A 26,641-nucleotide genomic window follows, 5' to 3' on the forward strand; every position below is an offset into this window, starting at 1 on the left:
TATCACATCAGGAAAAACATAATATACTGCAGGACACTTAAGTGCAGAAGAATCCAGGTTATCACCCAGTAATGTTTATTATTAGGACCATCAGATTAATGTCTTATTGCACCGTTTCATATTTAATTATATCTGTATTATTTCTGTAAAGGTTTATTACACTGCTTGGCAAGCCGTGTCCACCAGAATGTGTTTCCTGTTGCTGTTCATATTGTGTATTTTTTTTAATCAATGAAATAATTTTATTTCAGTTAATGAGATTTACAAATCATTTGAGTTCAGAGAGTACTTTAAGACGACAGGTAATTTGTAAGTTGCACATTCGCACACACATTAAATGGATTAAAACTTCATCAGCCCAATTTCTAGAATGTACACTGGAAATAAACAGCGGAGAGCTGAACAAATCAATTATCTGTTTAGAGAGCTGTTTCTTCCGCACTTCCGAGTCCTGGCCCTGGTACCTCCTGCCTGCTCGGGCCTCAGCTGTCAGAGAGCACAGATACTGTACGTCGGTCAGCCTGCTGGGGTTCCAGTCTGGTGGACACGTCCCAAAGGTCAGCCATCAGAGTTTCTCCCAGTTTGCCCTCTTCCATCAGTTCAGAGGCGCATCTCAACAGACATGGTGGAACTTCTTCTTTGAAACACTTGCAATTCAGACTGGATTTCTGCACCCCAGGACAGTGGACAGTGCACACTGTCAATTGCACATCATTGAAGTGCAATATAACTTCAGAAAGCAGCAGGTCCGCTATTCCTGCAGTCCGTTACATTTGGCCCTTAGATATTTTTGCAATGATTAAGGCACAGAGTTGGCTGTTTACTTTCAGAAGGCAATGTGTCATTAAGATTAACCTCAAATTATACCTCCCAAATTACCACTCACTTTTGATTTGAATGCCCCTATTTATTAATGTAAATGAAGCTGTATGAAACTCTTCAGATCTTTTGATCTGTAGCTCTTTTTATAAAGAATAGAAGTACAAGATACAGTTTTTCAGAACAGTACGATGCTGTAACCATGTTTTTGAGGATGTATACTGTGAAAATTGGCTCTACCTTGTGAAGGAATGAGATTAACATCCCTAAAACTATTCAAGGAAAGCAAACATTCTGTGTACTATATCTCCCCCTAGAGGCAAAAGGGCAAAAAACATACAATATACAAAAAACTGATGTATATCAACATATTTTTCCATGTCCCTCTGTGCATATATGAAATATGCAAAATATACACAGCTCTTAAAATACCCCCCACAGCAATGGTGGGTTAATGACTTCATCTCAAAGTGCTTTACAGAACGACAACAACAATAAATAAAAAGAATTGACAAGATAAAACAAAATTACAATACATAGAGGAGACCGTGGATGGTGGTGCTAAGTATCGCAGGAGCAGAGGGGTGAAGAATGGAACCAGTAAAGTAAAGGCTTTTCTGAAGAAGAGGGTTTTGAGTCTGGATTTGAAGGAGTTTGGAGAATCAAAGGGTGGCATAGAGCATGTGAAGCTTTTCAAAAGCACCTGGCATTACACGCTGGTGGTGAGACTGCTGAGTCCCTTCAGAAGGAAGACTTCACTGCGGAGACTCGAAGAGTGCACAAGTGTACTGGCAGGGGAAGCGTTTTAGGGCAAACACGCTCTTGATACAGGAAGCACAGTCATGAGACCCAGGACCATTGCCCACACATTGCACATTGTGCAGTAGGTCTCTGCCCAGCCTCGGCAGGGATGTCCATTTTAATGATCTCGTACCCGACTGGACTGTGATGAACAGGCTGGTTGGGTGCAGAAAGGTAATTTCATAGCTGGCTGACATAAGCAAAGGGGAATATTAATTGACGCTGGTGGACATTTCTGAAACACACAAAAACAATTTGTGAATGAGTCATGTACTGATACAGTCCACGCTTCGGCAAGCACAATATTAATCAATGAGGTATTCTAGTTTTAAGAACCAAGGATGGCAACGAATGTGTAAAGAGATCTACTTCAGCCGAACAAACAACAATAAACAAACGTTTTATATCCATGAGAGCTTTATCAGCCCCTTCCAATCCAAGGACCCCGGTGTGTGTTATTTACAGGAGAGGTGCAGTCCCTCTACGCTACACAGCAGGGAGAGCAGAGAGAAGCTGCTGCTCCAGGTGAATCCAGAGACCTTCAGGGAGGCCAGACTGTGCAGCCCAGAGGACACGCTTCCTCTCGTGAGCAGCGACACGGGATCTTGCATGACCACGCAGTGTTAGACCTCACAATGACCTGAGCAAAAATAAGTCCCTTCCTACACCTTGTCACTGTGTCGCAAGACACGTGGCTAAAAAGTCAGATTGGGGCTATACCGCAGCTCATACCAGCGGCGCTAATTCAGGAAATGCCCCTTTCCGGACACAGGGAGCTCCTCCACGCAGACGGCCGGTGCCCGTGGCAGCAGCACTGCCGGCTGCCTCCCCTGCAAGCGCACACGATCGGGCCTGACCTGGGGAACAGTGCGCGGTCAGCCCCCCGCTCTCATTACCCTGATTAGCAGGCGAGTGTAACTGGAGCCCCAGCCCTGTGACTATTCAGGCTGTTTGTCATGAAAACCCCCACCGGCGTACCGAGCCTCAGAACCAGGCACGACAGGTCGGCCTCTGTCCCCCGGCTCCTGCGTCACACGTCCGCCGGGCGCCGTGTCACTGAGAACCCCAGCTGAAATACACCCGACCAGCAGCATCCCTGCGCCTCCTGTCGCTGCACCGAGCGTTTCATAAACATTATTCCCACCATCTGCTCCGCACCGGGTGGATTAAACTTGGGGTAAGGTGATCCGGGGCGTGAGCAGGCTCTGGCGGTGATTGGAGGGGCAACAGTAAATGACTCTGCTAACTGAATCTCGAACTCCGGCGTCTTGAAACGCAATAGCTCCGTGAGCGCAAAAGCCAGGGTTTGATTTCAACGCGTGTGTATATTTTAACCAAAGAAGGCTCTGTTTTGCTAGAGCTGCAAATTAAATCAAATCAGGACTGATATTCATGAAGCCTGGTGTCACATCAGCATTGCTCTGCTCAATATGCACCCGAGCGGCTTCTGGCTTCGTGGACCAACTGTCTGCGCGCAGGCTGACCTGGAAGCGGCTGTGCTCAGCTTCGCCCTCACTCGCTCCCCTGAAGTCGAGGTCTGCAGTGAAAATGTTCCAGCATTATTTCTCTATCATCAATTCAAAAAGGAGCTAGAATACTAAAACCTACATTACAACACAGGCTGAAAATCCTGCTTTATACACAACAGTGATTAATTAATAGTGACAAAGATTTAAGTCAGGAAACCGGTTAATATTTCAAAGCCTTGAATATCTGGGTATTACTTTTAAGAATTAGCAATGATGATGATTATTGTTATTGTTATTAGATATTATTCTGTGGCTGAATTAGGCCAGGGCTCCAGTGTGCAGAAGAGGAGAGACGTTTCTCATTGTCACACAGGGGAAGGTCTGAGGGCCTGAGCCCACCTGCAACACAGTTTTTCAACAGGTCGTGTTAAGTGGTGGCAGCTTTGGCGCTGGCAGGCACAGGAGCCAAAGGGAGGTTTAGGCATGGTCCCAGCATGAGCCCAGCCACGGGTGAGCGGGTCACAGGTCGGGGGTCGCAGGTCACGGGTCGCACCTGAAAGAGAAAGGCACCTGAGCTTCATCCCTGCTGAAGGACTCCTCTGAGCCCTCAGTGGGATCAGCTGACACAGCAGGCTGCTTTTAGCTTCAGCAACAAGACCTCTGTGACGGGAGCTTTCTGAGCCTCAGGTTGAAATTGGATCATCGGCTCTGAAAAGCTTTAATGACTTCATCCCTTCCTGCTGCAGAGGGCAATAAGATGGACCGTTCAGGAATGCTTTCTGCAGAAGCCCCTGCTGCAAAGTTCTGTGGCAAGTGTATTATTCTCAGTGTGCAACGACCAGCATTTTAAAGATGTTCTTTTCCGTATTCGAAGTTGTTTGGCCACTCTGCGTAAAAGAAGTCACCAGTGGTCTAGGTCACAAGGTGAGGGGAAAGAAAGAGCCATTTGTGAATGCTGCCGCAAAAACATGCACTTCTTCCTGATTCAGCGGGGAAGGACAGGGCGAGACAGCAAGCACAAAATTAGCCGAAAACCCCAACAAACAGGCGGACAGTCCGGAAATTTATTTTTCCTCACACACCCCTTTCTGAACCAAGACCTGGTCTCATTTCACTGTCCTTATTCTCTTCCTTGCCAAAATCCTCTTTCTAGCGGTTTTTACTGTGTGGGTCCTGTTCTGCGTTATCAACTTCTGGACTCGTTCTGTCATTCCAGGGGTTGCCAGCTCTGCCCCTGGAGCCACAGCCCAGCAGGGCAGGAAAACTGGGACCACATCTGCGTTTCGAGCAGTTTAGTGAATTAATCGATCCCGTCAGGAGTGATAACCTTGTGGTCCCTCAGTGCTGTAAAGATTTCATATGACTCCTACATTACTTAATTGAACAAACACCTGATACAGTGATCAAAACAAACTGTTCCAAAGTGCTTCTGTTAAATTATTTATCATTATAGTAATAAGTGTAGGTGTAGCACTAGGAATTCACATTTTGTGGCATACAGCAAAATGATCTTAATTTGTATGGATGTCATTAAGTAGTGAACAGAGCAGTGTTTCAAAGTGTACAAGATCTTCAGTTACTTCTCTTCAAGAAAGTGCATATCACTTCAGTTATATAAGAAATAACAACAGCTTTCGTTGCTCTTAAGTACTTGTGCCGAATGGTCTCCTCTCTTGGAACCTCTCCTATGTCTTCACAATGGGAAAACATGTATTGAGTTACGCAGTGTGTAGTCTCCCTCTAGTGGTAGGTGGGGCTTCTGCAGCGCAAACCCTCAGACAGGTAGACAGAGCACTTTATAGAACAACATAAAATGTAAAATGTACCCTACGTACTCATTATCTGTGCATCCTTTAGATTTTCACGATTAGACTTGAAACCTAACAAAACAATAACCTAGTAACATTAAACCTATCAAAACAATAAAAATAAGTTCGTAAGTGTTCATCTAAATTTCACATTGGTAAATAAACGAATCCACTGGGCTGCTATATGGCTTATTGTTCTTATTGTTTGGTGCTGTATTTTGCAGTAACAGTGTATCCAGGTCACTAAAGGTTCGGCTGTTAGTTTTACTGTGAGAAACTGCGCAAACACAACACAGACCTGCGCCGACTACAGCCCCCCCAAAAACGATCAGCAGAGGACGTGATTCAGCCCATCGATTGGCCCGTCTACTGCCTGGACAATTTGGTCTCCATAACATACAGTATTCTCACTTATTTGTCCACTCGTACCCAAAGTGATGCACAGCAAATAAGCTATTTGCACTTGTTTTGTCACGAGGTCTTATTACGCTGTATAGTCATCAAAAACGGCAGCAGATCACCGTGCCGTAAAAACAGCGGAGACTCTAACTTGCTCTGGACATGCGGACTCTAGGCAGAGTTAGGCACATGCCAGCCCACAGAGTAACAAAACTGCCCTGAAGACACCGCGCAGCCCTCAGGAAAACTGCTGCTGCGCTGATTAGCACGTTTAAAACAGCTGCATGGAGCTTCGGTTTTTAAACACCTGGTGGAGCCCAACTCCAGTCCTGGAGGGACCGTCCAGCTCCAGTCCTGGAGGGACAGTCCAGCAGGAGTTATAAATCCGGACCGTCCAGCTCCAGTCCTGGAGGGACAGTCCTGCGGGAGTTATAGATCAGGACCGTCCAGCTCCAGTCCTGGAGGGACAGTCCTGCGGGAGTTATAGATCAGGACCGTCGAGCTCCAGTGTAAGCATCTTATTGTCCACCACAACAACACATACAGACAAGTGCTCTCAGAGTGGACTTTTTGAAGAAGAATCTAAGGAAGAATTGAAGTGCACTTTCTCCTTTGGTTCACAGCTTATTTCATTTTCTGCTCTCCACAGATAACAGCAATGAAAGCAATGGCAGACATCAGCGAACCCTGTCCATTGTGTCATGACATAATTAACCACCAGAGGGAGCCAGATTGACACTATCACTCTGAGACCAATAATTATAATTATCCTTACACTTTAAACAGCTCTTTTCAGGACACTCTACTCAAAGTGCTTTACAGGTAATGGGGATCCCCTCCACCACTACCAATGTGTAGCCCCACCTGGTTGATGCAACAGCAGCCAAAGTATGCCAATAGTCTCACCACACACTAGCTGTCAATGGGGGGGAGTGCAGACTAATGAAGCCAGTTAATAGATGGGGATTATTAAGAGACCATGATTGGTAAAGGCCAGGGGGAAATTTGGCCAGGACTCCAGGGTAACACCCCCACTCTTTTCGTGAAATTGTGCAATAGCTTTCTGACTTATTTCATTGGTAACACTTTATCTGAATGAAGCGATAAAAACTCTGTCATAACTTCTTTATAAACACAATGCAACAAGATAAAACAACATGCATCAAAACCGTAGAAACTGTTAAAAAAACACACCTGGACCCCTGTTACTGAGCTGCATCTGCAGCAGGTCCTTCCTCACCAGGACAAGCCAGAAGGCTTCAGTGCCCAGCTGGAGCTGCTCTGTCATGCCTTCACCTGCCTCGGTTGGGACAGCACAGCCCTCAGCTGCTCGCTCAGCCCCGTCTCAGCTCAGCCTGTTTCTGGCCCAAAGACAAAGACAACACAGCAGACAGCTCAGCCCCTCTGCATGAACCCAAGACCTGTAAGCTCTGCAAGCACACACTCCTGGCACCAGGCATTTCTTATAGACCTCTTCAATCACAGCAGCTCCCTATGCTGCACCAGCGACTCCCAGCGCAGGAACACCCAAACTCAAAGGCAGACACGTAGTAAGGAAGAAATGGAAGAGATGTGCTTTGCCAACTTGGACACTTTATAGAAATCCCTTCCAGGAGAGGAATGGTTGTAAAACAGCTCAAGACTAAACTGAGCTTTAAGCAGTACCATTAAAACAAATCAACTCTTTCCAATTTTTAATCAGGCAAACACATAAATCTATCTATAATCTACAAAAGCGACTGTGTTTTTAGAGTTACCAACACCGATCTGGACCAATACTATAATAAGAACAGACAGCAGAACTACACACAAAAAAACAGCTTACATTTCATCAGGTTTATTTTATTTGGAAAAGCTGTAATAGAGACATTTATGGTTGTTTTGTCTCTGTCCCCCTTTGCAAAGTAACCCTTTTTTATACCACATAAAAAGGTATTATTAAAAACACCACGAGATTATCAAGTGCGATAAGGCAGCACATGGTTTATCGCAGGATGTGCAATTGTTAACACAGGAAGCTTCTGGGTCGCTGTCGCAGTGAGCAGTGGTGTCGGAGAGCTGGCCGAGCCGGCTGCGGGCTTTCACACCCAAACGGCTCTCCCCCAGGGTCAGCCGCGGCCAGCCACACACCCGCCGAGGCTCCGAGACGTCCAGAAGCCCCCCCCTCTCGGCCGTTCGCTTCCTGCGTGGGCCGGCGGGCAGCACAGAACAGACTCGGACGCCATGCGCCAGGCTAGCTCAGGGGTACCTTCACAAGGAGCCCCGAGAGCTGCACAGAGACCGAGGTCCCCAAGCGCATGCCGTTCAAATGGATGTTCTTCTCCAACCTGAGGAACAGCATCTCTACAATATAAGCAACTACAAGGAGTGGAACTTCGTCAGGTCCATATTTATACTGCTGGGAAAAGTTATTTTAGCATTGCTTACAAAGCATTCAACGTGTGGAAATAAAAGTGATAAAAAGACCCTGTGAGGTAGTCCCCTGTGCTGCCTCCACGTGATCGACCAGCAGCTAAGAGTCAGCCTCTGGTTAAAAGTTCTAACAAAGGAGCTTCATGCTGGCTGGAGTCCTAGAGCCTCACTGGTCAGGCTGTCACGGATGCTAAAAGAAGTCATTTCTCTGCCATGTTCATAAAACGTCACCCTGATCCCTATCCCATAGGTTTGTGTAAATCACAGAGACATCATCTTTGCATAACGCGGAAGGTAAAAATAAAGTAAATGAACTGCATAAAACCTTCGCTTTGCTCTCCTTTTTAACACAGGACCTTCTGTCTTAAAAAGTCATATGGAGCAAAGAAAATCCCACAAACGCATGAACACCAAGCACTTCTCCCAGTAAGTACGGGAACTTTTACTTTCACACAAGCGCATGTGGTTGTTTTAGTCTTATCTTTCAGACACAGGAAACCAGATTTCTCACCTGGTTAGCAACAGCAGCTTTGAATTACTGGCACTGGCTGTTTGATTTAGCTGCTGTGTGGTTTGTGAGAGAAAGAATCTTGGGTTTCACTGGCAAACTCAAAAAAGCGCAAAGTTCTGCATGGAGAGATCACCTGCCCCAGGAAAAAGAGCTGGACCTGTGGAGATGCGGAACACAAAATCTTTTCCCCAGCTACCTGCCTGGCAACCGGTAAAGGAGCAGCTCCTGTGATTGCTGAAGCAAGACACCATGATTTCAGTTATAAAGACAAACAAAAACGGAATTAATTACTGGAGCTGTTTCTTAGCACCATGTGTTAACAAATATGGTCTTAGATATCCACTTCGGCAAGCCTCGGGAACTTATGAGAGAGGTTATCATTTTTTATGACACTGGTACATTCTCACATTTTTTATTACTACTTTAGTGTTTCTCCCTGATCCTGCTGTCCACTGGCACCTTCACCCTGATCACAAGAGACCGCACACAGAAAAACAGGTTCTGATCACTGCAACCAGCCCAGGCGGCATCATAAATAGGAACTTTGATATGCAGGTCTGGATAAAAACAAACACACAGAGCAACTGCAAGGTAAAGAGAAATTTCCTTTTTATTTACAGTGTGCAGGAAAACACTCACAACAACCAGACCACAACAAAAACCTTTTTGAGCTGCTAGCTAGACTTCTTTGATCCTGAAGTTCAAGCAGGTAGCTGTGTCAGCATGCGTATGCTGCAAAAGAACAGGTAAAGGTTTATTCCACGCTGAAAAGACAGAGACACAATGTTTCGGCTGTCTTCAGGTGTGATAGCTGTTCCTTTCTTCAATCCCCAACAGAACCCGGGCAGCTAAGCTGCTTACCAGCCTCTAAACGACAACTGTCAATCTCTGGTCTCTCTCAAAACTCACTTCCAAAATTACTCAGATTCACAGGTTCCGCAGTTCCTTTGTCCCTCAGTCGTTCGCTTCCTTCTCTCCTCCCTCTGGTGAATATGCCCAGCAGAGGATCTGACCAGTTTCCAGACAGGAGACAGGCCAGCCACTGGGAGACCCTGCTTCCTGCTTTTAAACTGTCATCCAGCCAATCGCCTTGCACCGACCGGTCAGGTGACTGAGGGCTGCAGCTCATTGCCCACAGGATCCTGGGGAATGTGGTCCAGACAAGGTTCTCCATCTTGTCTGAACCCACTGCCCTCTCACACAGCTGCTTAACCCTAACTCCTCGAGGCACTGTCAGAGCTGACACCCTGGCTTGTCACAAGACATTGGTGGGTGAGATGCTTTGATCATTCAACTACAACAACCTAGATGGGCTGAAAGGCCCATTTTCCTATGTCCTTCGGGAGCAGAGCGCAGCCTAAAACTATATCAATAATGTCCGATACCAGCAGGGGCTGCTGTGGCACAGTGAATCCTATAAGCCCTCTAACTCCCAAAATCTTCTCTAGTCAACATCCTGGACTGCAGAAACCAGTTTCACTTTACCACTGAGTATCATAGGGATATTCTCTAATCTGGAAATAACCTCCATTTTCACCTTTTCCAGTCGTAAGACTTTCCGTGTCCCTTCAAAGAGAGGAAGAAAGAAGGCCAGACTGCAGCACGGATGATCAGAGTTACTCAGTCCCAGCTGCTACTCAGGCACTGCAATCGCAACAGACACTTCCATCATGAGGCTACAATTTGCAGAGGTTAACATCTGTACTGTGTATTAGTGTGGAATAATACAGCTATTTGAAAAGAGCAGGACAAGAATTCCTTAGATATTGCAAACACACAGCTCAGAGCAGCCATCCCAGCCACCTGTGGGTGAGACGGACTGGAAACTCGTCACGCATGTGTGAACAGGGGGCTGGAGGCTGACAAGCTCAAGGCCTCTCTTGGCACCGAGAAAACGCGCCCGGTTTAAGACCATGGCTCTCTTTTTCCAGCTCCCACAAAGGTCAGTCAATGACAGAGGGATTTGCGAGAGTCCCCTGAGCGCTCTGTGGGGGAAAGGCCAGGCGCCAGGCGATAGCGCAGGCCCAGGAATTCGCACTGTGGCACCACACTGAGACCAGCGGCGCCCCGGGCCCACGCGCTGTACGCCACAGAGCAGAATAACGCCAGCTGTCCGGCTTGCGGACGGTTATCACCTTGCTGCGCGTGAGATGACCTTCCTACAGGCGTCTCTGTCGCCAAATTTTAGGTCACCACCTTGGATAACTTGAGCAGAAATTTCAATCACAAAAACAAAAAAAAAACGATAACACCGTAACATTATGACCTCCAATGTAAATAAAATAATCCATTGTGTGAGCAGGAATACATCTCTCACATTTCACCTGGCAGTTGTAACAATGCCCAAGAAATGACCAAGCTTCTTCCCCAGAGCCGTCAAGCTGGTGACCTCTCCCCACTTGTTCCTGTGCCCCTACACCACTACATACACCACACGTCCGACAGCTGAATGTAGGCCGAACTTGCACTTAAATCTGTACTTGATTGAGTTGAGCCATCTGATAATCGCAGTACTATTCTGCACTGTTTGCTCCGTTTTGTGTACTTTTGCAGTTTTTAACAGATATGGGTACTGTCCCACTGGTACCATACTTGTTGTTTACACTGTTAGTGTTATTGTATTTACTGTCTCTCGTCTTGCTTGCTGTTCTATATATATATACTGCACCTGAGAAACTAATAAGAAACACTTTTCATTATTCACTATGCACCTGTGTAAGTATAATAACAAATAAACTTAAATTGAATTTAATTAAAACAATTAGCTGAAAGCACCCAGTTGTAAACTTTTTTCAGTTTTACTGGGGTGCATTATTAACCGCATCAGGACACACCTCTCCAGGCTTGCAAATTCTGGGTGGGAATAGATACATCCATATCCCTAATGGAGAAACAATTGTTACTACTAGGAATTTCTACCGGTTATTATTATCCTATCGTATAAATAGTAAAAGGAAAGATCGGGAGGGGGCGAAACAGCCTCTTCTGTTTCAGAGTTGTCACAAGTATGACGTCTGACACTCACACCCCCCAGAGCAGCCAGAAGCGCCTTGCCCACACCTTGGGGAGACGGGCAGGAGTCGGGGTTCACGGCCATGTGACGGACCTGGGGGGCTGGCAGGACTGAGTAGGGCGCCGAGCTGAGGAAAACCGCCGGCTCTGCCCCAGTCCTCACTCCAGCAACCCACAACACAGGAGAAAAAACAAAACTACGCACAGTTTATACTCAGAGAAGCACCCCCCCCGTCCCGTCCCGTCAAGTCCCGCACACACACACACCTCCCCCCACCCCCCGCAAAAAAAAGGGCAGCAGAATTATGGAGATTCCCGTTTTTCCAGGCTGATGTTGTCCTGCCGGGACAAAAGCCCGCTGGGGCTCGAATGGTTTTGAATTTTAAGCCCCTTAGAGATAAAGAGGAAGGCAGCACGGGAAAGGCAGGCGGACGGGCGGGCAGGCAGGCAGGCGAGAAGTTGTGTAGCCCGACTTGTTTGTGTGTGTGTGACTCACCTCCCTTCTCCGCCGAGTTTGAGGCAAAGTTGGAAGCCAAGATGGCGGCCGATTCGGTGCAGGTAAGAAAACTTAGCAACTGTTGCACTTGAATTTCCATGCCCCCCGGAGCCGATCGGGCGCCGCCGGGATCGCCGCTCGCCTCCGCTCCCCGTCCCGCCGGGACGGGCGGCCGGCCCGGCGAAAGGTTGTTCTCCGGACGATCAATTTCGGGATGAGTTTTCCTCTTTTCTTCCCCCCCTTATCCTCCTCCTCCTCTTCCCAGAGGGTTGCCTGGGAAGTAGGGATTGAGGCCTGGAAAATAATTAAACAAGGTCCCAACTGTTGCATCCCGTACGCGGGGGCTCCGCCGAGCGGCGGCGGGGCTTTTCCTCGCCGGTTGCGCCCCGGTTGGCGGAGCGGGGAGCCGCGGCGTGTCTGAGCCGGCGGTCCTGCCGTCTCCGGAGGGGATGGATCGGGAGGGGGCGAAACATTAGTCGCCGGATAAACAGCATCTCCGCGTCCGCCGTGTCCCTCTTGTTCCTGCGTCGAGAAACCGTGCCGACCAGCCGACTTTAAAATAAACACACATATTTGTAACGCGCTGGAGAAGCCGGGAGACGTTTACAGTAGCTGAGGGAGGGGGAGCTTTTTAAAATGTGTCGGTTTGTTTTCGGGAACTTGCTTGAGACATGTCGATACTGTCTGGATTTGGAAGTGGTTTCAGTCCCTGCTGTCGGACCCAGTAAGCGGACAGTGGGGTGTCCGGGCGCAGGGCTCTGGCCGACCCGACCCGTCCAAGATGTCACCCCGGACCTCTTACCGGCAGAACCCTGCGGGTGGGTCGGTACCCCAGAAATTCCCCCTCTCGGTGGTGTTTCTCGGGGCGGGTTTACAACCTACTTTAGGAGGGAAAGCTCCAAATGATAATGGTTAACAAAAGTAAAATGGGGGGTTGGGAAATGTGTTAAATCTTCGGGCTGGGTATAGCGGGGCACTGGTCTTTAAATAGAAATGGGACTTCCTGCAACTTCAGTCGATTAGGGAGTTTAGTGATACAATCGGAGGAGCGGGTCCTTCCCAGCCTGGGGCAGCACGTGAGGTGTTGGGGATCCCAGCGGGAGGCCCACTGTAGCATCCGTGCCCTAACAAATCTTGTTATTTTAATAAAAGAATCCCAAGTCTTTCCCAATGCAACAAGCACGAGTGATATATCTTAATGTTCTAGCGCAAAGCAAATTATAATTATGCTTCGTGACTAAATCTCTGGTTAATCTGTGCAAAATATAAAATTAAATTATAGGTTTCTGTGTACGACAGCGCCTTCCTTTTATGTGTTCTGCCGTGTTTCACAGACTATATCTCTGATGTGAGTATGTCCGCTTGAGAGGTTTGTGATGTTATTAGACCCCATTCTGCGGAAATTAGAGATCTCGGTAACGGCTTCTGCGTTATTAGCCAAGTGAGTCAGGGTTTTGGATCAAAGGAAGGAGGAAACTTAGTTTGCTGAATGTAGAACAAAACTATCTGATCTCCGATTCAGCTCAGCAGAGAAACAGTAATGATGCACTAATTGCAGCAGCTGAAACGTTTCTCATGTCGCTGTGTTTTGGGGTTTGGATCTGTAGCACTCGTTTTGCACTGTTTTATCTGACGCTCCTATTAAAATAAAGCGAAGACTTATCAAAAGAAATCTGCTGTGTGCCCCGAGGCCGTGACGGAGGGGTAGCGCGATCGGCAGTGCCAGAACTAAAGTTGCTTGTTTCGGGTTTGTAGGTGATGTTTAATGATCTGTCTGATCGCTGGTCTTCAAAGTCTTTTCTCATTCAGAGAGCGTCCGGCCCAAGGGATCGAAGTTAAGAACCTACAGCGCATAATTCAAATTTTAAAGAACCCACTTCTTGAAGGAGAAAGAGGGGCACAGTAAAACATCTTCAGGGTGTGGGCAGGTGGCTGCCACAGTCCGCGCTGGCGTTATTTATGGACGGCCTCCATCTCGTCTGTGACCTGTGGGGGTCATCTCGCCCTTTAGCCAGTGGCTCCAAGGGTCTTATCTAGTTGTTTCTTGGAAGAACCCCCGGATAGCACTTTTCCACAGCCACAGCAGCTTGGTCCACACTCCCGCAGCCCCTTCTGTGAAAGCTCTTCCACGCGTGCACCCTCGGGTCACGTCTCCCTGCTCCTCCTGGAAGCCGACGTCTCGGCTGCTGTGTGAACTGGTCTGCAGCACCTGCTGCTTGAAGGAAACTGGCCTGTGCTGGCGGTGGTGGAGTAGAGGAGGGGAGTGTTTTTACAAGATGGCTGTGCTGTTGCTGAAATGTACATTTATGCACCAGTTTAGTTGTGTCACTAAAGTACCCGGGTCTTGTGGGATGGAGCCATTTGGAGTTTCAAAGGGTCCCAGAGCCCTGTTCTGCGAGAGGCATTGGGAAGATGAGGGTTTGGGCAAGCGGCTCTTCGGGTCCAAACTATTCCCCTACGGTACTCCGGTTCAAGCAGCGCTCTTCCCTCTCATGCAGGCTGTAGTGGCTTAAGCACACCAGAGGACCGCCAGGGACGAAGTGCCTGTTGATGGAACAATCACGCCTAGATCATATCAGAAACCATGTTAACTCAGTCTATTAAAAACATTCGCTCACTGTGAGGAGGGGAGGGAAAGTCTTGGCACGTTAAATCATTGAGCTTTATGCACTGCTTTTAATCCGTGCTTAATTTTGAGAAAGTGCTCAAAGGTTTTATGGTCATGCACCCCGGCATCCACTGCACAGATCCAGTTTTATTAAAGCTGTCTTGTTGGAGGAATTAAATAAGTGTTTCCACGCTGCAGCCTGCCTGTCTGACTTCAACAGTCAGAATGTGAAAAGTTTCTCTTTTTTCTGCCTTAGCTGCTGGTCATTGGTTTACAGTTCATTAGCTTTTCCCTTGAATGGTCTGTGAGTGAGCTGGTGTGTGTAAATAGAAAGCTTCTCTTTTGCAGACGGCGGTGTGGAATTAGGCTGGCTGTGACGTATGTTTCAGAGCCTGTGAGTTGTTCTGCGCTGTCTAGAGCACAGTGCTGGGGCTCTGAATCAGCAGTACCAGTGCTCTGACAATTACAGTATTGCGCAGAGTTTTAGTGATGCTTTTTCTCTCCATCAAAAGAGAAGATTGTGCAGACTGGCGGTTTGGCTGCTTCTCTTCTTCAGGCTACATGGTCCAGGGTGTCCTCTGTTCTTTTCACCTGTACAGCATTTGTTTTTTTCTTTGTTTTCAGTGGCTTCTTGTGAAGACGTCTTAAAGAGCCTGGTTTCTTGGTTTATAATCCTACAAAAGCAGTTTGCCAATATCTGAGTTAGGTAGAGAACATGTTGGTGTCGGTGCACTTTCCTCTTGTGTGGAGTGGCAGTCTTCAGCCACTCCTGACTTTTTCTCCCAGTCAGGACAATTGAAGAGGGGATCAGTGTGACCGGTGGTACTCTATAATTAAAGTGGCCTATCTGATTCACATCAGAGCACTACTGCATAACAACCAGCACCTTAATTCTTATATTGATCCTGCTATCTATGAGCTACTAAAAATCGTGGCCTTCGGCAGCTCATTATTCTGTGTGGAGTGGAATTGCAGTGTACTAGACTAAAGTGTCTCTTTGAGGAGCTGTTTTCATTAGGCGGAGATGCACAGCAGTCTCTTCACCTCTTTTTAATTGCTGGACACCCTAATCCCTTTGCTAGCTGGCACATCAGACCTGTGTTGTTGCTGCTTCTGATTGGATGCCTTGATGAAAACGACTGTCCGGAGTCTTTTCTTGTCGTGTTGTGTGGATCGCTGTGATGCTGTGACCTTTACTGTCCATTCCATCCCTTGACCCATGTAGAATTTAGGTGAAAATAAAACAAAGCAGCATACGCATGTTTATCAGACTGTTAAAAGTGGTTAGGAGTCACTTTAGCATTGTTGTTGTGATTTGGTTTTGTGTGTCGAACCCGCCGGGATGTGACGTGGAAGTCAGGGTGTTTACAGACACACCGGGCAGATACAGGGCAGAAAGGGAGCATCTTGTGTATAAATCACCACAGCTTCCCTTCCTGCCCTGGGTCTGGGGTGTAAACACTTCAGGGCCGCCTGGCTCCTCGTCTTCCACTGATTTCGGATGGGCTGTTTGAAGTTCTGGTTCACTGATGTTCCAGCTGCCAGTGTGTGTGGTGTGTCCGGTTTCTGTCAGATAGTTATCACTTGCAGCAAGGAAAGAAAATTATGCAGTGTAATCATGGAGGATTGAAGTTTTTAGTATATTGACGAAGTTTGAGTGCAGTCTGCTTTGTAAGTGATCACAGACAACTTTGACAGTTTGGATACGACAACAAGTTAGCGTGCAGTAATTTGATGAAGAAACAGTAATGCTACAATACCATGGCAGTTTTCTCATTAGAGGTATACTCCAAAGTTGCTAATAAGCAAGGGGAAGTTTTTTTTGCCTTTTTCTACGTTGCTATTTACAAAAAATATTTTTTCGGAACAAAGCTGCACTTTGAAAAAGTTTTGCTTTCTTGCTTCTTGTCAAGTGCTGGAGGACGCAGCCAGATTGATCCACAGTTCAAGTTTGTCATTCCAGCCATATACAAGTATACAGAGGAGCGAGATATCGTTCTCCAGGTCTACGGTGTGAACTGCACTACAGACAAGGCACTGACAAGACAATGCTATAGACATTCTACAGGGTACGGGGCACATAATGCAATTTACTTTACAGGATTGTGTAAAGAATACATCAGACAGTGTGCCTGACATTAGGCAAAAAAGAGCTACATTTCCAGATGTGGAGTAGGTGCAATTGGTACCAGGGTGTTGAGGAGCCTGACAGCCCTTGGAAAAAAGCTGCTATGGAGTTTCTTGGAGACTCCATAGACAGACTCCACAGACTGTTTCCCTGCAGTTCCAGGATCAGGCTGTCTTATCATTCATGTAAAAACATTACAGTTATCACTGTGAGCAGGACTGTGGGGCAGCAGCTTATCTTACTGGTCATAAGGTTTAGAATCTCCGGGACCCCCTGAGTGGCACCCCAAATGCCACTCCGTGTGGGTTGCTCATTTTTCTAAGGCTCACTATAGCTCTGAAAATGTCCTCGTGGTGTTTTGGTCAGCGAAGGGTTCTCAGCCCTGCTCCTGATGATATTAGCTGAGAAGACCTAATGATAGGATGAATTTGACCTCTGCAATAGTTCCTCAATGTGCAGGGGGTTGACTTTGAAGTGTTATGTTTTTCATGGCCCAACTTCTGAATAGAACAGCTTGCAAAGGTTTGAGTCAAGCAGTGTGTTGGTTAAGGGTTGAATCTCGAGAGCTTATTTGGAACAAGTACCAGCTGGTGTGGGGGTGTCCAAAACATGATGGGGGAACCCTTGAATTAGTATTTATTTTTTGTATCCTAGTCCATTTCATATAGATGTAAAAGTGTATTTAGAATGGGATGGGTGGCTGTGAAAGTAGAGGCTGTTTTGTGTGTCAGTTGCTTGTTGAGGTATATTTTTAGCAAAGACTAAGTTGTAAAATTGGTTTGTTTCACGGGGAGCAGAGGTAGTGCACAGCTGTGATTGTACCAGCCAGCGCCATGCCAATCTCCATCTTACAAGCCCCTAGGCTTGATTCCTAGGTTGCAAAAGAGTAACCAGTTCAGTTCCTATTGCTAGAAGGTACTTTCTTGCCATCTTCTCCTGAAACGTAAAGCCCAGAAGACCATTGGGCAGCTCTTCTCTGTGTTGTTTACTTATTTCTGATGATAGTTCAGTCTCGGGGAATTTCTAAGGGATTACATTGTGGTGTTCAGTCAGGTTACGGATTTCCTTCCCTTTTGTCCATAACACCCTGTAACATGCACCGGCTGCAGCTTTCTTCAGACTCTTAGGGTGTGTCTTGTAAGTTCTGAAAACTAAGCCCTCAACAGGCTCTGGAGTTTGTGGGTTGGTTTCTGGGGGGGCTGGTTTGCAAAGCTTGTGATCTCAGATTACAGACAGGTACCTAGACTTAATTGTAATGCGCAAGGAGTGAAGCTGTGAAAGGAAACTGATCCCTTCAGGAGGGATGCAGTCAGCAGGACACCTTGGCTCATTACAGGTAGTTCGTTTCGCAAGTATCAGAGAGCAGGTTGAGCAGGTCTCCTCTGTGGGGCAGGGCTCTCTGGCCGGGGATGGGCTTCAAGCTCGTCAATCATGTGTGACGTTGGAGAGGGGGTTACAGGGTTAGGAAGTGGGTTGAGTTTATGAAAGAAAAGCAGGTTTCAGTCATATTGTAGACTGAGGGTTTAGATGATGTGTCTCAAGGCATTTTCAGTCCTGCCGCAGCTCGGTGACTTTAATTGTTTGCGCACCAAACTGTAGGATTGAATTGTTTTAGAGGATTTACCGTGTTTTTTTCTTGGTTAGCAGGAGACATTTCTAACAGTAGGTTAACAGCTCTGTCACATGGGAATGTTATAGACTGCATGCTAAGGAACAGCAAAAGCAAAAACTGCATATCCTTCTTCCTGTGACTGTTATCCGGCTACAGAGGATTACATGTTTACATGCCCATATTAGGACTGATCTAGGATAAACCAGCGTGGGGCTCCGAGTGGACTATGAAAGTCGCCAGATTGAGCCTTCGGCCGCAAGTGCTCTTCGGGGAGTTTTTACCATAAAGATAGAAAATCATGTTCTGCATTCAGTTTAATAACCCTCTTCTTACCTAGAGTGTGTTGCATGTTTTTTTTTATACTCAAGACCTCCATGAACTCCACTACTGAACTATTTGCATTTCTCTTTTACTGCTTTGTTTAAATGCTTTTTTTAATGACCGATAACCTTCCATAACAAGGCACTCTGAACACGTCAGTCTGAAATCTGTTTTCTTCAAGACAACATGTTGAAAAATTGTATTTAATTGGGCTGACATGCATATAACTCTCTGTGCCCTACGATTCCAGTGCCTGGATTTATTTGACTCTGTCTGAGTGACTTTGCCTGCACCCTCATAGAGCAGGAACACATTTTGCTTTCAAAACAGTGTAAGTCAGCAGACTTTGCTGGGGATTCAGTTTTTTTAAAAAACAATTTTTAGAAACTGCTTTTCAAATAGAAACTAAGTTATTCCCACAGGTGACCCTGCTCTCCACCGCAGCACGGGCAAGACTCGTGCCTCACGTCTGTGTAGCTGAAGGCCCTGCTGGCTTGCAGGGAACAGGCGCCGTACAATGACATGAGGGTTTGCAGTTATTCAGAGCAAGAGGGCACAGTCCAGCCGTTGGACGGTGTTCAAGCAGAAATGAAGATTACAGCAGCTCTGTGCTGGTGCTGAAGTTTGTTCCTCATGCAGATCTCTTCCGGCATTGTTGTTGCGCTGTAGAAGTTTTTCCCTCCCCCCCGCTGCAGCGTGGGCTCGCCTCCCGGCCGTGTCCCTGGCTGAGAAAGAGCTGGAGTCGCGGGTCGGAGCTGGCGGGCTGCCGTTGGGTCGGAGCTGGAGGGCTGCTGTTGGGTTGGAGCTGGAGGGCTGCTGTTGGGTCAGGGCCGGGGGGGCTGCTGTTGGGTCGGAGCTGGAGGGCTGCTGTTGGGTCAGAGCTGGCGGGCTGCCGTTGGGTCAGGGCCAGGGGGGCTGCTGTTGGGTCAGAGCTGGCGGGCTGCCGTTGGGTCAGGGCCGGGGGGGCTGCTGTTGGGTCGGAGCTGGAGGGCTGCTGTTGGGTCGGAGCTGGCGGGCTGCTGTTGGGTCAGGGCCGGGGGGGCTGCTGTTGGGTCAGGGCCGGGGGGGCTGCTGTGGAGATGAGCTGTGTGCAGCCCAGGGGGCCGCCGGGCAGGCTGGGTTCCTCCTCTCCGTGTTCCCCTGTCCGTGGGGCGGTCCGCTTGGCGTGCTGCGTGGGGCCGGGGGGAGGGGCTCGGGGGTCTGCTGGGGCCCCGAGTGAGAAGCAGTGGAAGCTCAAAGCGGAGGTTAACCCCAGGCAGGGGGGGGGCGATCTCTTCGGCCTGCGGAGGGCTCTGCTCCCGGAGACGTGAGTGCTGCCGGGAGTCTGCTCCACGTCTGGAAAGGTCCAGAACCGTGGTCCCGGCTCGTAGGCGTCCTCTCCAGGCAGTACTGCAGTACTGGGCCTGTGAGGAAACCGTGAAGCTCTGCGGCGCCGCAGTGGGAGACTAAACCGTGTGGTGGCACATTGTGACCATGTGACACCCCGGCTCGGCCACCTGTTACCTCTGGTGGGAGACCTTAAAGCAGCAGAGCGTCTGGCCGTGCCTGGTGTCTGAGCGAGTCTGCTTTCCCCAGTGTTGCTGGGTGGAGTGGAGAGCTCTCTAATTCCCTCTAAGGAGGGAGGACCGAGGTCAGAGTTTAAAAGTGTTTCTGGCAGAGTTGAGTCATTTTGAAAGCGTTCTCAAATGGAAAATGCTTTGGGGATTGAAAAGGTTTACTTTCGAGTTCTAACTGCCCGGTGAGGTGAGGGTGTTGGGGTTTTTTTACGATCTGGAGACTACTCCCATTAAGTTTTGATTTAAAACGAGACAGTCTTTCAGTATGTGGGCTTTTAGGTAAAATGTTCCAGTCTGCAGGAAGCTGGAACGAGCTGAATTAAACAGTTGATTGTGTTTTTCAAAGTGAACACTCTCTAAGTATTATAGCTGGAAAGTGACCTCTGTTTTACCTGTGAGTCATTCTGCAGCAGGGCTTCTGTCAGGCCATTCCCTGTCGGTACCTTGCACAGCGCTCGCGGTCTCTCTGGGAGCAAGTGGCCTTCGTTAGCAGGTATGTCAATAAGGGAGAGACGTGTTCAGCTGGCTTTGGTCTTTCCTCTTGCTCATGCCTCTGCCAGGGACTTTCTAAGGGCCGTGTGAAGGTCCGACCTGTGTTCTGCACGCTGTGAATGGTTTACCTTCGTAAGGGGTGTGTTTCTTTACCTCATGTGATTGGTGATGGAGCCAGTAGACAGTGAATTGGATTCATGCACATCTTGTTGTCTGCCTTGACTGCTGGTCCTCATGAGGGTCTGAGTCTGAGCTCGCAGTGTGGCTGTATCCACTCAGCAGCGGGACGCCTGTTCCTGCTCGGCTACTTGGCAGTCCTGTGCAGGGGCAGGATGGGATACGTCCTGATGGGGGCTCCGGTCCATCGCAGGGCGCGAACTGTTTCTTTTTTTGACCAACAGGAATACACTGTAACCGAAAGGTTACAAAGTGTGTAATACCTGGACCTTACAGTATCGAAAATGCAGCCTTCAGCCATTTACGTAATTCCATCAGCTCTTTTTTTGTCTTTCATTAATTACTGGGGTTCTTGGCAGTTCAAAGCAAAACACAATACTGACAGTGGTTGTTTCAGTGAGTTTAGTGAAGAGGCTCTGCAGGCAGTGCTGAGCCCTGACCTGAATTCCCTCTGGCTGGGTGTCACGGACGTGGTCGTGATCGTGTCCCTGGTGCCGCGTGAGATCTGCGCTCGCACTGCCTGACGCCCGGAGCCCCCTGTGTCCCTGGTGCTGAGAGAGGGCTGCGCCGCATGGCCACACCCAGCCCGCCCCCTGGTCTTGCCCAGGAGCGCCTGCTGTGATCGCTCGCTGCCCTCTGGCCAGTGTGTCCAGGCAGGTCCGCTGAGACAGGAGGGCTGACGGCGGCTCTGCTCTGTGGGCGTGGCCCTGCCATTACGCAACACGTTCCCTCCCGTGCTTCTTTGTCCAACACAGCATGCAAAGCCATGAGGGTGGTGCAGTTCAGCAGGCAGGCTCCACAGGCGGCTGCTGTCTTTGGTGGAGTTTATTTTAAGGCCCTGCTTCCCCAAGAGTCAGATTAAGTGCTGTACACGCAAACACATTACTTGTCTCTGTCTGCATCAGCATGATCTCATCCAGGGTTAGGATAAGCAGGATTTGTCCTCTCCAAAGTGCTTATCGGCTATACTGATGTGAGGGGGCGTTTGTAAGCGGACAGAGGCTGTGAGGGTTTGATATTGATTTTTGCTTCTCGTGCAGTATGGGGCTGTTTGTGGAGGGGGCCTTCAGTTTCTTCCTGGATCATTGAGGTGTTTCTGGGAGGGAACACAGTGACGAGAGGAATTAGGAACATGCTTGGATTTATTTGTGCAGCCGAAGTTATGGTAAGAAACTGCTGGGCCTGTTTTCTTTCTCCTCTTTCTTTTTTTTTTTTTGCTGACTTGTGAAAGTTTGGATGTGGTTCCTGAAATGTGAAGTATTTTTAACTTTGTCAAAATGTTTTAGAAACAGTTTGAAGACTCCGCAGCAACAGTTGTGCCCTTTACTTACATGAGACTGAAAATAACTTCCAGTTCACCGCGGTGTTTTTTTCCTATTTAAGAGGCTCGAGAATTGATGCCTCAGCAGGAGAGCAGGTTTTGGAGAAGTGCAGCTCCTTCAGAGCAGCTGTGTGAGGCTGTTGGGGCTTCGCAGCACAAGTCCACCCCTCCCTGCTGATAGCTGAGCCGTTGCATGCCAAGAGCAGTGTGTGACGAGTGATAATGGATCGCCTGTTGCTAGCGAAGTGCTCTGTAAATGGCTTCTGTGTACGTGAATTAGGGTGAGTTAGGGGTATGTTGAATTTAACTGAAATCCACGTCTTTTAACAATCCAGTGGAAAGCGGAATTTGGTTTTGAAAAGTGCAGCCCTATCAGCTTTTGCTAAAGAGTCCTCCCTGATACTGTCAGTGTGTTCTTCTGGGGTCTTTTGTCGATTCTGATATTTTCGTTTACATCATGTGTTGTTTTGCCTTATAATACAATGTTCAGGGATGTTGAGAGATGTTCTTTAGCATTTTAGTATTTCACAGTACATTCTGGTTCAGTAAAGTAGCAGAGCTATAAGTAGCCTACACTAAATGGCAGTACTTTGTTAGTTTCTCAAACTATGGCATTCTACGAAGTACAAATTTTTAAATCAAGGACAGACATGTTAAAATTAATGGAATCCACATCTTGTTTCATTAGAGGTTAGTCAGCCTGTGTCATGAATGCTGTCAAACTGCAGTGCATACTTCTTAACCTGCGGCTTATCACCCACAGCATGTTGTGCTGTTTTAGAGGAGAAACGTCTTGCTCTCAGGAATGAGGCTTCTCAGTGTTGTCTTGAAATGCAGGCTGTTGTAGCTGCAGTTTGTGTGTTTGAGGTCACATGCTGAGTCTTGCTGTGCACTACTTACTCAGCAGCATAGCTGAATACTGCTTTGGTAGTTTATCACATGATGCCCTGGGAGACTGCATGTTTATTCTTATGTAAAGTTTATTTCCTAGTTTATAGTCCATGTGTCATGCGCTGAAGGACTCTGCCCAGTCTTCATGATCTTAAACCTAGAGGAATGCCCAAACGAATTTTGGAAATATTGATTTTGTGCCAGCGGCCACAAGGCCTCTCAGTGGTGAACTGTTTGAATCTTAGTAACTGTCACCTGCTGTATATCATCTCATAGTCCTGACCTGGGTTTTTTTTTAGTATGTGTTCATTTCACTAATACCCCTGCATGCAAGAGGAGGCTGGAGGCAGGTGTTCAAGAGTCAGTAAGTTGCATGAATATGGCGAAGCGGAGGTGTTGCCCTTCATGTCTGGCTGTAGCAGCAATGCCTGGCCTCCGGTCTAACCTGTCTGACTCCTCCCCTGCAGGGCGATGCCAGGAGCCACCTCGTCTCGGAGCGGCTCGGGCTGGGCCACAACCTGGACCTGTCTGACACCATGGTGCAACAGAAGCTGGACGAGATCAAGGACCAGATCAAGAGGGAGATCCGCAAGGAGCTGAAGATCAAAGAGGGGGCGGAGAACCTCCGCAAGGTCACCACGGACAAGAAGAGCCTCGCCTATGTGGACAACATGCTGAAGAAGTCCAACAAGAAGGTGGAGGAGCTGCACCAGGAGCTGCAGGAGCTAAACGCCCACATCGTCGTGAAAGACCCCGAAGAACTGTTAGGTACAGTACTGCTGTCTGGGCCGTAGGGGCTCCACACGCCCTTAACATTAGCATTACAGAGAAGCTGCATGACCCATGAGCCTCCATAATTCAATTTCCTCCTGTGGGCGAAGGGTTTTGGAAGCAGTCCTGTCGGAAGCAGGGTGGAGGGTTTATTTCTGGAGTCCCCTGGGGAGCACCCGGGAGCTCTCCTCGGCTCATGCTGACGCACCAGCCACAGGTGAATCACCCCTTTTGTAAAGCCCTGAATAACCAGTTCAGTCTCCTTCTGTTTTATTTAAACCTCCCGGGCGCTCTGAGGAGCATGCATGTAGCTGGCACATCTCTCATTTCAGCATCCGTGTGTCAGCCCAGTACCCTGCAGAGCTATTTTCCTTACCTTTTCACAGGCCAGCGTTCGGGAAGGTCAGAGGTTAGCTTTTGTAAGCCTTTAAAACGACAATGAAGTGAAAAGATGCATCACAGTTTTAATGCTTAAAGCGCCATTGTGGTTTATATTGCAGAGTCAGTATCTGAAAATACCACACGCTAATTAGACTCCAAGGGGATGTGTTAACGAGAGCTTGAGAGCTTTTATTAATTGTGCAGGGCAGCAGGGAGGAGGTGTGGTGAGGGCTCTTCTCTTCATCGGAATGGTTGTGGGTTCAAGCCACAGTAAGCAAAGTGCTTCGCCTCTGTTGATCCCTAAGTACCCAGCTGTGTAAATGGGTGACAGTGTAGCTGTCAAATAAAATGAGTTACGAGTAATGGCAAAACTGAATACCTGACCAGTATTCAGAAATAGGAGAAAGTCTGAGTGTTTATGGGATGAACGAAAAGACACTGTGTGGAACAGGCCAAGCGCTGAAGTCAATTAGCCAAGCTTACTTTCCTCATTGCTGTTCGTTCAGTAGTGCAGCTTGGGGTGTCCGTGTTCATTTGCCTTCTGCGGGTGATGGGGAGAGATTCGGACCTGTGCGTTTTGAGTGTGGAATTTCCAAAGGCACACGTGTGGTGGGAACTGCAGAATGTTTTCTGCTGCAGGGCTAGACTGAGAACCAGACTGAGAGAGGTGTTATATTTAATGAAAGCAGACAAAGATTGTTCTGCATGTGTTATTTAATGAGCCATGCGTGTGTTCTCGGCACGGCTGCCCGTCTGCAGCCATATATAAATGCGGCGCAAGGTAGCTATTTTCAGCAATTTTCCCAGAGCGAGACTGGGATTAAGGCAGGAAGTAGCTCTAAGTCATGAGGCACAGCTTGTTGATAGAGTTCCTGTGTGGCCGTTGTGGGAGAGAAACAGCTCTGAACTCTCCCTCCAGGCACGTCGTCCTGCTTGCACTTGCGAAGGTTTACTGCATTTTTGCTGTTTTTTTGTACTGTATTTTAAAGCACAGGCATATGGGAAAACTAGGGTTCTGCTGTATTGAACGGGAGAGAATTAACACTCATTGCATTGTGTATTCACACTGAACGGGGGCAGCTGTAATGTCAATAATAAAAAAGGGACTTAATTTCTCCTCCTGAAATAACTCCCTGTTTTCTGGAAATATTTCCAGACGTTAGGTTTGGAAAATGCATCATTACCTTTGTGTGTACTTTAAGTGCTGCTACTGTATCTTGTTACTAAAACAAAGAAATCAAACTTTGTGTATCACACCTTAATACTGCTGAAGGAATAGTGGAAATATAAAATTGAAGCCCAGTTCCATAAACCGTGTCTTCCTGGCCTTCTGTTCTAGAACTACACTGAAATCCTCTTGCTCCAGAAGACTGTTTAGGTTAATGGAAACGTTGGGCTGTCTTGTGGACGTACTGCTTTCTCTTCACAACTGAGAATGCTGGGAAGCGCTTTCAGCGTGTTGCTTTGCCTTAAGCACAGATAAAGCCGCTTGAGCTCTGCTCTGTTTCGGGGGCGTGCACACGCCGTCCTGCTCAAGGGCACCGAGACCCTGCCGGTCACTGTTTTCATGGGAGGTTGCCAGGTTGTGCGAGGCCTGTCGCAGTATCTACAGCACACCGTTAAAACATGAAGAACCGATGGCCAAAAAGAGGAATTATAATGTATATTTTTTTCATTTTTATTTTTAAACTCGAATGCTTACTGAGTTAACAAGTATAGCTTGCAGCCTAGGCTTCTTTAAACAACTCCACGGTCTGTTTTTGTTTTCACTTAATCTGAAGATCCAGAGCAATCTGCGTTACTGGTTATGTAATCTGAACGGGGTGAAGATTGCATCATTTATTGATGATCTATGTTTAAATGATCTTTAAACTGCAGATTTCCCTTTCTATTTTAACACTGTGGCATATGGCAGTTTTACTGCTTTTCAGAGACTGCAGGAGCCCTGTGGAGTCGTTTCCTTTACCCCGCTGGAGTGACTGGTACCTTGTTCTGACCTCACCAGGCAAACAGCGAGCTGCCAGGAGTTGTGATTGCGAAAGAGCCGTGTTGTCTGGGTTCAGTTCCTAGACTAGAAGGAGTCTGCCTGCAGGGAGCCTGCAGCTGGGGAGCCTTTGTTTGTTACAGATCTGACTTGGCTTTCTGGCTCTGCTGCAGGTCTTCATAAGCTGGCTGAGTCTGCTTTAGAATGCGGCACTTCGGTTTACGAAACCTCCTTCAGATGTTTCAGACTGGGGAGACACCTGCACAGTAACAGTCGCATCTGTAAAACTCTACATATTTAACTCTTTTTTTTAAACATTGCTAATGCCTTCCTAATATTATAAAATGCAGATTAAGATACTTGATGCTTTTTTTACATCCAGTTAAGCATATGAATTGCCTTCAGTCTGTAGGTGCAGATGACTTTATATCTTACCGTCATGGACACCAAAGAGATTCAATGAGATGGGGGCAGTTTGTCTGTGTATTAACATTTAACTCTGCCCCCTTTGCACCATAACGGATATAAAGTGTTTCTTACCATTGAGAATGGCTTCATACCGTTAACAACAGCATGTTTCTCCACATTGCACTCCTGCTAAGGACATTTGTAGAGCCTTCAGTGTTCAGTGAAACGGAATCGCATTGAATTCTGGTGCCACAGTGCTCTTCA

General features: G+C 47.7%; 1 protein-coding gene and 1 long non-coding RNA gene across 8 annotated transcripts in view; one reads left to right on the forward strand and one right to left on the reverse strand.

The window, feature by feature from the left end:
• Positions 1–288: 288 nt before the first annotated feature.
• On the reverse strand, positions 289–12,498 carry LOC107078355 (uncharacterized). Of its 4 annotated transcripts, XR_011190363.1 has the most exons (4): positions 11,728–12,498; positions 6,491–6,657; positions 2,599–3,642; positions 289–1,855 (listed from the first exon to the last, which is right to left on the reverse strand). It is a non-coding gene; the product is annotated as an uncharacterized lncRNA (long non-coding RNA). The 4 variants fall into 4 exon arrangements; XR_011190362.1 differs by lacking the exon at positions 289–1,855 and having other exon boundaries at positions 2,020–3,642; positions 6,491–6,651; XR_011190361.1 differs by lacking the exon at positions 289–1,855 and having other exon boundaries at positions 2,020–3,642.
• Positions 11,511–26,641, forward strand: part of LOC102689813 (serine/threonine-protein kinase N2) — a 34,959-nt gene continuing 19,828 nt past the window's right edge. The window contains exons 1-2 of one of the 4 annotated variants that reach the window (XM_015355239.2): positions 11,511–11,789; positions 23,301–23,601. In XM_015355239.2, coding sequence (XP_015210725.2) covers positions 11,601–11,789; positions 23,301–23,601 — 490 coding nt within the window. In that variant the 5' untranslated portion in view covers positions 11,511–11,600. Of the gene's footprint in view, positions 11,790–21,396; positions 21,787–22,120; positions 22,224–23,300; positions 23,602–26,641 lie in introns of those variants that run through there. The other 3 variants (XM_069193867.1, XM_015355238.2, XM_069193868.1) reach the window with 3 other exon arrangements.

The sequence above is a fragment of the Lepisosteus oculatus genome, chromosome 9 (assembly GCF_040954835.1).
Source record: "Lepisosteus oculatus isolate fLepOcu1 chromosome 9, fLepOcu1.hap2, whole genome shotgun sequence".
Taxonomy (NCBI): domain Eukaryota; kingdom Metazoa; phylum Chordata; class Actinopteri; order Semionotiformes; family Lepisosteidae; genus Lepisosteus; species Lepisosteus oculatus.